The sequence below is a fragment of the Arachis ipaensis genome, chromosome B10 (assembly GCF_059453495.1).
Source record: "Arachis ipaensis isolate K30076 ecotype BB chromosome B10, ASM5945349v1, whole genome shotgun sequence".
Classification (NCBI taxonomy): Eukaryota; Viridiplantae; Streptophyta; class Magnoliopsida; order Fabales; family Fabaceae; genus Arachis; species Arachis ipaensis.
In genome coordinates, this window is record NC_142435.1 from 146,252,648 (window position 1) to 146,264,743 (window position 12,096).

A 12,096-nucleotide genomic window follows, 5' to 3' on the forward strand; every position below is an offset into this window, starting at 1 on the left:
AACATGTGGAATTTATTTTCCACATCAACATTTAATTTTTTCTTTTTTAAATATATAATATATCACCACTTTTACTAAAACACCCTTTTAATTAAATAAAAATAAAAAACATTTATTTATTTAATTTTATAAAAAGACTTAAACATCATTCCTTTATTTAATTAGACAAAAATACTATTTTAAATTAATCAAATTTTAAAATTTAATTAATTCTAATTCTATAATTTTAAATAATTAAAACAATAAAACAAAAACATATTAAAAAAATAAAAAACCAAAAATATTCTTCATCTATGTTAAACATATTAAAAAAACAAAAAATCCAAATTGTTCTTCATTTTATCTAAGCTAAACTTCTGAATTTGGTTTTTCTCTATTTTTCCTATGCAGCTCTGCGATGCTGGCCCTTTCGAGAGGTCTCGTTTCTCGTCTTCAATTCTTCGCAACCGAGGCGGTGGCGGCGGCGGCGGCGGCACCATTCCCTGTTCGATTTCTGAGGGGATTCAGCTCCGATGCCGTCCCTAAGTCTCGGATTATCGATGCGAAGCCAGGGGTGATGACCCCAAATTCCAAACGAACCGGGATTATAGCCCTCAAGTGTGGTATGAGTGCACTCTGGGATAAATGGGGCGCTAGAATTCCAATAACCGTATTTTGGGTCGATGATAATATCATTTCTCAAGTTAAGACTCCTGAGAAGGAAGGAATCTTTGCCCTTCAAGTGCGTAGCATTGTCATTTTTTTGAGTGTTAAAAACAAAATTGCATTCCTTTGGTGGTTTCTGCTTGTAAAAAGTTTAGGTCATATATTATTTTGTTCTTGATTTTGAGGTTAGAGTCATTTACACCAAAGGGAATAGTAGAGTGTAAATAAAGGACGATGTCCTGATTGTTAATTTAGCTCAAACTCGCAGAAATTCAATGTATGATTTTATTTTTCTCACTGGAGTAGTATTCTTTTGTCTTGGCAAGTTGCATGAGAGTTAAGTTTGTGTTATCTAATTATAAAGTTTTTGGCTGCTTTGTTTCTAGTTAGATTGGTTGTGGGCAGAAGAAGGAGAAGCATTTGACCAAGCCTGAAGTGGGTCATTTTCGGGCTTAAGGAGTTCCGATGAAGAGGAAGCTAAGGGACTTTCCGGTGACAGAGGATGCACTTCTTCCTATTGGTACTTCGCTAAATGTTCGTCATTTTGTGCCAGGCCAGTATGTTGATATAACGGGAATCACAAAAGGAAAAGGTTTTCAGGTGATTATCTCTTATCTTAATGTTAAATACTGCTCATATGTATAATGTGATTGGATTTATTCTCATGCAATGATAGGATAGTGCATGGCATCTTTTTTTTATTGTTTTTTGTTTTTAGTAATGCTTTTACCATTCCTCCAATTGTCAATTGGTTAAAAAATGGTGAAAGTTCTTATAGCAAATTGTAATTAAGCTCAAATATTGATTTTGATGCTACCAATTATCTAAGTCCTGAAGTTGCAAGAATAAGTTAATAAATCCAACAAATCTTGAAACAAGGGTCTTTGTAGTTCTCCTTTTGCTGTTTTTATATTATTTATTCATTGGATATGTATGTGCATAGTCCTTTGTGTGTTGAATCCTTCTTTGTACTCAAAGGGGGCAGTTGTTTGCTACTGGTCTTATAGACCTTAATCTCTTAGTTATATGATTTTCAATTTTCATTTTTCATTTTTTACCAGGGTGGAATGAAGCGGCATGGATTTAAGGGAATGCTTGCATCCCATGGTGCATCATTATCACATCGAAGCATTGGTTCTACAGGTCAAAGGGACGCTCCTGGAAAGGTAAGTCAGAATCCTGAGTGAAACAACTGGTTTGTATTGCTTGTTATATACTTTTGAATCCTCCTTTGTGCTATCTTTTGTGCATTGTGTTTACTATTTATGCTTTTGCTCGTATAGGCCACTTTTTGAAGAATTTGAAAAGTCAACTTCCTCATACAAAGATACTTGCAATTTCGGCTTTGAATACACCTTAAAGAAATCACCGTACAAGCTGTCACCTGGTGAGAAATCTGCTGTACTCGAGGATTTGCAAGGCAATGCCAAGTCATCCCTTGAAGAAGCTTTAACTCACACCTTTAATGGCTAATATGGCTAGAACAATTTTGAGAGATTCTGACAAACACCAAAAAAAAGTGTGTTGCATGTCAATGGTTTTTCTTTTTCTTTTTCCCCAACCTTGTTTTTGTTTTAGTCTATTCTTTACAGTTCATTTTTTGTGCTTGACCCTGGTGTCATTTAATTCTCTGGGGCCAGTCCCTTGTACTTTTAGGTAACAAATAATGGGAAAAAATTTCCTTCTTTGTATGCTACCATTTTTGTTGTATGAAATACAATTTTTTTTCTCCTTCTCTGTGGCAAGAACAAGGTGTCCCCATTTATGTGTGGGATTGATTTTAATTGAATGTTGTTATGACCTTTGGTTGTAAGTTTCAAGCTTGTTCACATCAATACAACAATAAAGTTACAAGCCATGATTTTTAAATTAGTTACATGCTCATTGTAATGTTCATTGAGAAGATTGTGCATTAAAATATGCAACTAAACAAACAAATTTAAGGGAAAATATTTCATGGAATAGCTTCATATGAAAAACCATTATATGTAAATCAAATTCAGCTAGCTAACTTAAGAGTTCAAACTTGTTATGCATAATAGTAATAATAATATACAAAATTATTGCTAAAGTAGAAATGGTAGAGCCTCTTAGTGTCATCATCCTTTACCATGTCTTCCCTCCTTTTGATTGAAGAAGTCCATGCATGCGATCTAGATATATAATAATCTTACATAATACAGTTCCACATTTCCATGCATACACCATTAAAATAGTTGGTTGACATCTCTAATAATATATATTTTGGTTGTAATTTTTGTTACAAAGAGAAGTTACAAAATGTAACATAAATAACCAATTACAGAGTAACACGTCAGCAACTACAAAAAAAAATTGTTTTTGCCATTTTTATGTGAGTCTCCCCCTCCTGAAAATTAAAGTTTCTCCACTCATTTTACAAAGAATAGCTAGATAGTGACATAAAGTCTTACTTGAGTTCTTATATTTTGTGCAATCTGTACAGGGAGTATAATCACTTCCAAGATAACTTATAAACAACTAGGAACTTGGCTTTTTTTAAATAAACAACTTTAAGAGTTGTATACAAGAAAATTGCCAACCAAAACCAGGAAGCAAACAGTGGATACCAGAAAAGTTGTATACAGTAAGTAAAAGAGAACAGGACCTATTCATTATAGAGCTCAAAACCGGTAATGCTAAATTGGTACTGAGAAGTGGCACTTAAATCTGAGTTGGCTAAATTAAACAGCTCCTCAAATCAACAAGAGAGTTTGCTGTATGAGTTTTCACCGGTGATCAAATTGTTATGAAATATGTGTATTGTGACAATCCTGAAAATGAAGGCATATTAGAGAAAAGCACTTGTCTAAATTAGTGAACAGTACCAAGGAAAAAAAACCAGGACAGATGAACATAAAATTGCACGGTAATCTTTCACTTACTTTTTACCCCAGAATATTATCATGGTAATAAATTTGAAGAAACCTAAGGCAAACTAATGGATCTTGTTGCTTAATTGGGCCATTATTTTATTATGATTCATGCATTACATACTTCCTTCTTCTATTGTTACTTAACTGAGTCAACCAAGTGCAAAACTATTTTTGTGAAATAAGAAAATTTGTACATATTATAATACAACCTCCTAAGTGCACTGATATCACTAACTACCTTAGTGGAAATAAGCTATCAGTTGAAGTATATCATGCAAAAACAAACTGAAATTATGAAGTAATGTACAATATGAGCATGTATGTTGTGAGCAGGGAAGTTAGACCATATAAATGAGAAACATTAATCTTTAGTTAGTATTTGATGCTTGAACATTTGGTAATCCGATTGCATTATGTTTTAGAACATAAGAAGAAAAAATATCTCTTTGCATTTTTAATGTTAAAAGTTTACATATTCATATATTCTCTTAACTGTTACTTTTATCATTATCATATTTATTAATTTCTGAATTTGTTGTTATTTACTGGCTTCCTTAAAGTTATATGAACCATTACAATTCTGAATGTCAATTTGCATTCAAGATTTTATTTTCCTTCCAATGGTTGGAGTCATCTTCTATCTATATTATAAAATTTAGAGATATGTGAAATGTGAATGGAAATAAGACTGGCTGTATTTTCCTTTTGTCAATTGGGGGTTTAGCTTGTTTGCTTTTATTTGATCCAAATACCCGAATGGTGTATATGTTCAGTTTACAATTTTTTTTTTAATTCATTCAGGGGAAATAAGCTATCAGTTGAAGTATATCATGCAAAAACAAACTGAAATCATGAAGCAATGTACAATATGAAAACTGTAGAGATAAATATAATAGGGGGTGTTTGAGCAAGACAGCAACAAATTGTAAGCCCGGTCATATGAAAACTGTAACATACACAAGTAGTGCATAGAAAACATAATAGGGGGTGTTTGAGCAAGCCAGCAACAAATTCAAGGTTCGATGATAATCAGCAACAAATTCAACTCTGATAATTTTTAGCAAAGAAAAAAAATTAAACTCGGTGATTATTCAGCAAGACAGCAACAAATTCAAGATTCAATCACTAACAAATTAATTGATTACCAATTCAACATCATCTCAAAATACAAGGAGAAGGGAATCTGGGAAAGGGAGAACAGGGAAAGTGCTGATGCATGGACTTACCAACGGCGACTGGGTGACGAAGAGGACCCGACCCCAAAAGAGGACGAGCGACGAAGCAATTGACGACCCTATGACGGTCCACGATCCACGGCGACTCGCGACAGCGAGTACTTGAAACCAGAAGACGATGAGCGACGACGATCTGATGAGTGCTTCTGTCGCCGGCGAGGAGGAGCCCAGGGAAGGCCGTGAGACGTTGAAATGCCGGCGACGAGACGAGAGCAGCAACGAGACGCTGGTGAGTGTGAACGAGTAGAGAATCTAGTGAGATCGAGAGAGACTCTAGTGGCAGTGAGAGAGAAGAGACAGTTTGAGTCTCAGAATTGGGAATGAGAGAGACGTTCGTTGAGAGTGTGCTGGTGAGAAACCGAGAAGATGAAGACACGAAGCTCTGTTCTTTTATTTTTTTTCTCAGTTTTTCAGATGACTTTTTTGTATGAACAATTATAGATGAAGGTTGCGTGAGAACCAGTAAACAAAGAACAAAATGATTTTGTTTAGTATTTTTTAAATTTATTTAATTTTGTTGGTATGAATGATTGATTAGGATTTATGAAAAGACAAATGATTTTGTTAAATGTATTTTTATTTTTATTTTTTAAATTATTTAAATTTTAAAATTATAAAATTAAACACTTTAATTAATTTAAAAAATAATTTTTGTCTAATATATACAAAAAAGGTATTTAAGTCTTTTTATAAAATTAAATAAATAAATATTTTTTATTTTTATTTAATTAAAAGGGTATTTTAGTAAAAGTGGTGATATACTATATATTTAAAAAAGAAAAAATTAAATGCTGACGTGAAAAATAAATTCCACATGTCTTATTGTTATTTGTCCATATTTTAAACGTATCGATACGTATTAATTTATCAACGTATCGTAGCAAACACCTAAAAATTTTAGGAATAATTTGACTAACTAATAAAATTTAAAGATTTATTTTGATCTTTTATATTTTTTTCTTCAATTTTTATTAAAATTTAATTTTGATGTATGTATTTAATTATGTAATACTGCATTAATAAAAAATTAAAAATAATTATCTTTTATATTGACTTTATGAATGATCATCTAAAATAATAAATGTGATAATACAACAATGTAAAACGCTTTAACACTTTGAGTGCATTAAAATTAATCTTTTTTTATTATTACAAATAAAATTGTAAGAAAGGAACCAATGAATAATAGCTCAAGTGACATAGTCTCTCCATACTCGATTAAGAGATTGCGGGTTCGAGTCTCTTATCTTTGGTAAAAAAAAAATAAATTCTAAGAGAGGTAGATTGGGGGCCCAATATAGGCCCAAAATCCAGTGAAACTTGAGGATCAAGATTCAAGAGAAAGGCATGATCCTGACCAAAAAAATAGAAGAGAAAAAAAGGAAAGAGAAAGGAACGACCAAAAAAAAAAAAAGAAGAGAAGTGAAAGAGAAGACTCCGATGTAAACAACTAAGCTCTGAAATCTGCCATGGATTTGTGATTCATTTCAGCTACACTTGCTTCTTCTGAAGCGTCACACTCTTCACTCTTCATTTCTCCCTTCGATCGTCATCTTTCTCTGCGTCTATTGGATTCCGTAAACGATGATGTCCCCGAACAAATTCCCGGCGGATCGAGGTTCTCCTCCTCAACCTCTAAGGTAAAATTGTATCTCAAGAGAAAAACCTAAAATTCTCCCCATTTCTCTAATATTTTGCTTTTGGATATGCACATTATTAAACGGTTATTTCTAATTTGTGGCAATATTTATTATTATTGGGTTTTATCCTGTGACAATGGAATAGGAGATTTCTGCTTTATGGTGTTTTTTAGTGCGCCAATGTTTTAGCGTTTGATTGTAGTCGTTATCTTAATGTTTCAGTTGTTTTAAGAACTCGGTTGTAGCCACTGGTTCAAACTTTTTATGATGATTATTCCTACCAATATTTACCATGCTGTCTAATATGTACTAGATTAGTTTGATTTGTGTTTGTAGTTGGCTCAGTGCTAGTATGTTACTGTGACACATTGACACAGTAGACAAGATAATATTAGGAATCAGTGTGGATTGTGGACAAATTTGGTGTATCATTTACTGTAGGAAAGACATGACTATCTAGTTTTATGGGACTTATCAATTAATAATGATAATATAAGAAAGTCTTGGGTGGTCTGGTCTTGGGAGAACAAGATAGTGGATGCTAGATTAAGAAGATTATATTGGATGTTTGGTAGGAAAATATTTAAAAATTGGCAGTTCTAACTTGTAGACAAAATTAGTAAGAAGAGCTTGGATTTAGATGGTGTGTTTCAGTGTTTGTGGATATGGTTTCTGGTAAGATACAAAGATATTGTTTGATTTATGTAGTTGATGTGGTGCAGTAGGGAAAAGCTTTATTGTACTCGGGAATTTCTGAGTCTAGTGACATTCTGCTATGCCATACTGATTAGTGACTGGGTTTGTTCTTAGCGTGCTGATGATAATCTTCCGTTTGTAGACAAACACCATTGCAAATTATTCATGTTGCTGCAAATTTCATGAGGATATGGTCGATATACTCCATGTATCGCTACTTAACCCAAAGTGGAGCTTCGGTTGTTCTTTTCTTGTTTGCCTGCATAGCTCCTGCAGCAATCCTCTTTTTGATTTTGCAAAAGCCTTGGAAGGGCAGGCCACTTTCTAATACACAGGTAAATTTAACTGTTTTCATCTTAGGGCAGAGTGCTATATACAAACCAATACATTCATATCCAAAGGTTTTAGTGATATGAACAGTCCTTGACTAGTACCATTTGTTTTTCAGGTTGTGCCATCCATAATAAATGGTGCTATAACAGCACTGTATTTTGTCTTGTGGGGAAAGGGACTGAGATCATGTGGACCAGTTAGGTTGGTTTTAGTATGCTTGTAGAAAATTTTAGTTTGTAAGATTAGTGTGCCATATTATTAGTCTTTAACTATGTCTTTTTACTCATGCAGCATCTTGAATGAAATTCATTCGCATAGATCCCTGATAACTGATTTACAGTTTGTCATTGACCAATTGTTGTCAGCTGCCATCATTATATAGTTATTTCTTCAGTATATTAGTATTGCGCATGTTGAGTGATGCTTGAAATCAGATTTTTAATTTTTTATTTATGAACTTAACATAGTTATTCTCTTTCTTACTAATTCAGAGCAATACTGTCTGAGTATTCTGGTGCTGTCCTTGGGGTACTATCTGCACTGTTATATGGGAGGAGAAGCAATTTGTGGAAAAAGGTGAAACTTTCAGATTGTAACATTCATAGATATATCATACAAATGTGTCCCAAATGAATTAAAAGACTTATCCTTGAATCCCCCCCCCCCCCCCCTCTTTCTTCCCCCACTATTTCTAATGATTTTCCCCCTCCTGTCTTTTCAAACATAATATGTTGGTAGTGACTTGCAAATCCAAATAGAAAGTTGTTTCTTGATTTATTTCATGTTCCTTGTTCTATCTCTTGCTTCCAATTTTGAAAGATCTCGTATATAGTTTCCTCTTTACTCTCCAATGGAACACAACATTGTTTTTCTGTTAAAAGAAAATGTGAACTTGTATAACTTCTAATTTCATAATAAAAAAAAAAAAAAGAAAATTCAAATTGTATATAGATCAAATGTTGTGATGTGTCCTACTGGTTGTCATTTATGCAATATGTTTAACATCTTCCCTAATCAGGCTGATACTTTCTTATTTTGAACCAGATAGGTGGCCTAGTTGCAATGTTGGCATCTCTATACCTGCTTTCTGAAGGCTGGGCTACAGCAACTTATTCTCCATTCTATATCCTCATTCAGATTTAGTTATTTTCACCCTTTTCATTTTATTTTATTGTATAAATTAGCTAGTTTTGCTACCAAAATATCTTTTCATCTTATCCATAAGTGTTGTAAACTTAACTGGAACTCACCATGGGAAGATAGAGAGGACTCAGAGGCTCAAACTGAACAAGCTCTGGGCTTGAGGCAAATGCTAGTTCCTATTTTGGCTGGAATCCTATCAGCCCTCAGAAGGGTGATTGCGAGACGTGTTTCAATTAAGGTAGTAGCATTAAATATTAATGTAATTGCAGTTATTTTGTTTGGATCATACTATCTATCACTGACACACTGATCATTTTATGTTTTCAGAATCAACTTAAAAGGCGGCTTCATGCTTTAACAATTGCCTCAGCAACATGTTTTATGTTTCCTTTTGCCATGTGGGACATGATCATAGTGAGTTCTATGACATGTTTCTGATTATTATTTTAATTTCCTGGGTTCATTGGTGTTTGACAATTATCTGTAATCCTTTTCTCCATCTGTTTGATTATCAGGGTTCACCTTCTGGCGATAGTGGAAAGTTGCCATTCTCTACTTGGGCCTTTTTGAGCACTATTTTCTTTGGAAACATTGTGATATTCTATGCTGACAGTATAGCAGAGGAGAGGTATGTTGAGACACTGTTACCATAAGTTCTAGTGGATAAATGAATGAAAAAACAGCACACTTTCATGTTGGCAGTTGTTTTTTGTATACTCTCTAGATTGTTAGACAAGGTGAATGAACGGCAAACTTTCATGTTGGCAGTTGTTTTTTGTATGCTCATTAGATTGTTAGACAAGGTTGTACTTGCTAACTATTGATTAATTGTATTTCAGCCGTAATTTTCAGCTCATCTTATTGGAAAATCGGCTTCAATTTTCAGATATGAATTTAGAGTTCCATGTCCAGGAGATAATTTGCTTACTTTGTCTGACTCCATTGAATGTTTGAAAAATATTGGTTTCAGATCTGGTAGGGTTAGTTCTAAAGTAATATGATGAGCTCCGAAGTATAATAAGAGTTCTGTGTGGTGTACAATAAAATGATGGATTTCTTAGGGTTCCCTTTGTGGTTCTGAAACAACTGAAAGTTGTAGTTCTATTGTAGATTGCACATGGTTTTCTCTTCACCAAGACATTTAACAGTAGCTGGTGCATGCATCATCATCATGGAGAATGTGTACAAGATGGATTTTTCTCTCATTGGCTTCACGGTTTGCTGCTTAATATTAGGTTTTGGTATGTCCAGTCATTATTTTTAAATACAAATATCCTCACCTATTTTTTTCCCCATGGAATTTTTTGTAGCAATGAAGTGGCTGTTTCATTGTCTTGTCTGTTCTAATTATTTTTCAATAGGTTTGCACTTCCAAGTTGTGGTATGTTAAAATAACCACTTAAGTGCTGTAGCTAGTTGTTGGAGTCACGAGTTTGGGGTACCATTTGTAGCTTATTAGGTTTCTTGGTTTTTGTTCTCACTTGCAGATAACACATTCCTTGATAATGGAAAATGCAGCTAACTCATAAATGGCTTTATCTGTTTTATCTGTTCTTTGGTATTATAGATGTGATTCTTTTTTGAGGGATTTTCCATCTCGAAGTTACAGACAGGCTGGGCAAACCCTGCTACATTGTGTTTAGAGAATACCAATTTATTTCTTAATTTTGTGCTTTCTTTCTCTAATATAAGCCCTAATGACAAGATTAGTATATGCTAGTTTCCCAAAGGTGCTTCTCTTACAAAGTTTTTCATCCAAAACAAGAATTAAAGTAATTTATTCCTTTTGAGTCTCTTTTTGTGGATTTTCCCTGTTGCCTCGTTCTAATGGAGGTTATTTTCTAGGAAGAGATTATTTCAAGAATCATTTTTATCCTGAATAAGTGGATGCTTAATTATTTATATTATCTTCTTATTTATTGCCTTCTTACTAGTGTCTTTATAAATATGATAGTGGGAGAGTTTTGATATTTCAAGTACCTACTTACCAGCCATAACTGAAGAACTTGATATTTCAAATAACTTGAAAGTAGTTCTCAATGTTAATGGCTTAAGTAATTATGTTTTTGTGAAAAATAACTGGACTTAGACTTAAATATAGCTATATATCTATAAAAAAGGCTTTGGTGTTATATGTTTGAAGTCTTGAAGATAGTTTGTCTTTAATCATGAATACATATGGTGTTGTTCCAACTCTGCACAGTATTGCATTATCTCACTGTGCGTTGTTTCTGTCTAACTTGTTTTTGTTAACTCCTGGCTCCTGCTATTAAATTATTTAGGGATATATGAAGCAACTTCATTGGATCGCAGTAGAACGGATTCAATAAAAACTTCAGATTTATCAAATGGGGAATTCGATAGTCAAATTCATATGTCCTCGCTACCAACCTGAGGTGTGTATTTTAATCCCTAAAGCTTTTTTTATTGTGGGGAGTAAATTTGTTGCATATTTTGTGCCTGTTGTTTGATTAGTATCTAGATATGGAAACTGAGATCACCTAGTGGATGAAGGGCTTTGTTGTGTAATCTATATATGTAAAAATTTAGTTGACCAGTGAAATCAATTTCAAGCATGAGTCACTAACTATCATTATTTGAATGGTTGATTGGTTGATCAGCAGTTTTCGCAAGCTCCATTTCATATTTTCTTTAATTCATATTGATTTTAAGATAAAAGGAAAATATAAGCAATTGCATTCAGATAATGAGAATATATATGTATATGAAGTTATGAACCAAGCATTAACAAACAGATTGCAAATCTGCCTTTTACTGGGAAATTAGGATATAATGAGGGTATCTAAATGCCAGTTGCATCTGTATGAACAGGTGTAAGGTTTGTTTTTCCTTTTGCCAGGTAAGAGCAGACATGGCTTCATTTGAAATTTTGAGCCTCTTTCCATGTCGAGTTATGCCGTGAGAGTGTCGCCGCCAATTTCATTCTGCGCACTTGTTGCACAAAAGTTGTTCTTTCTCTGTGAAGATGCACTGTCTACCACTTCTGGGGACTTAGGGCAGAAAGCATGTTAACCATCAAGTTCTATAATGATTGATCTGATCTTTGGGAGAATGAAGTACGTTTAACCTACACAGTTCATTATTTCACTTCGTACAGGATCATTAGTCTGGAAGTTTTTTGTGTAGTTTAGGAGTAATTTTCTGTCACAAATGGGGAAGAAAGAAAATATTGTGGTCCTGTTGGGCGTTCTTTGAATATTGGTATAACTGACACCCATGTATGTTGAGTTGACTATACATTTTAATGAAAATTACTGGATCAACCAGCTGGTTATCCTTTGCTTCATTTTCTCTGGAGACAAACTGCTACTCATATATGTTTTGACTAATAAAATGATGGGTAAAGTAGGTGACGTTTGGGTTAAATATTAATTTTTTTTATTGACACGTTTATTTTTCTTTTAAATTGTTTTAAATAGACTTAATATTGGCCTATCATTAAATATAAATGAAATACTTAATGTCGTTAATGCATATGCAATGAAAATG

General features: G+C 33.4%; 1 protein-coding gene, 1 long non-coding RNA gene and 1 pseudogene across 4 annotated transcripts; 2 read left to right on the plus strand and 1 right to left on the minus strand.

Moving 5' to 3' along the window:
- The first annotated feature begins 329 nt into the window (after positions 1-329).
- LOC107621658 (large ribosomal subunit protein uL3m-like) lies at positions 330-2,079 on the plus strand (annotated as a pseudogene). The gene is made up of 4 exons (XR_015881275.1): positions 330-721; positions 1,036-1,245; positions 1,707-1,811; positions 1,929-2,079. The product of XR_015881275.1 is annotated as a large ribosomal subunit protein uL3m-like (transcript).
- Positions 2,080-2,537: 458 nt separating this feature from the next.
- On the minus strand, positions 2,538-5,184 carry LOC107624348 (uncharacterized). Its single transcript, XR_001616849.3, has 2 exons — positions 4,766-5,184; positions 2,538-3,437 (listed from the first exon to the last, which is right to left on the minus strand). It is a non-coding gene; the product is annotated as an uncharacterized LOC107624348 (long non-coding RNA).
- Positions 5,185-6,098: 914 nt separating this feature from the next.
- LOC107621282 (zinc transporter) lies at positions 6,099-11,893 on the plus strand. 2 transcript variants are annotated; one of them, XM_088485713.1, is made up of 11 exons: positions 6,099-6,414; positions 7,253-7,445; positions 7,559-7,644; positions 7,935-8,019; positions 8,488-8,566; positions 8,694-8,824; positions 8,914-9,000; positions 9,102-9,214; positions 9,697-9,827; positions 10,869-10,982; positions 11,419-11,893. In XM_088485713.1, exons 1-10 carry the CDS (start codon positions 6,359-6,361, stop codon positions 10,979-10,981), a joined length of 1,074 nt encoding a protein of 357 aa, XP_088341839.1. In that variant the 5' UTR covers positions 6,099-6,358; the 3' UTR covers position 10,982; positions 11,419-11,893. The 2 variants fall into 2 exon arrangements, with proteins under 2 accessions (XP_088341839.1, XP_088341836.1); XM_088485710.1 differs by having other exon boundaries at positions 11,447-11,893.
- The last annotated feature ends 203 nt before the right edge of the window (positions 11,894-12,096 follow it).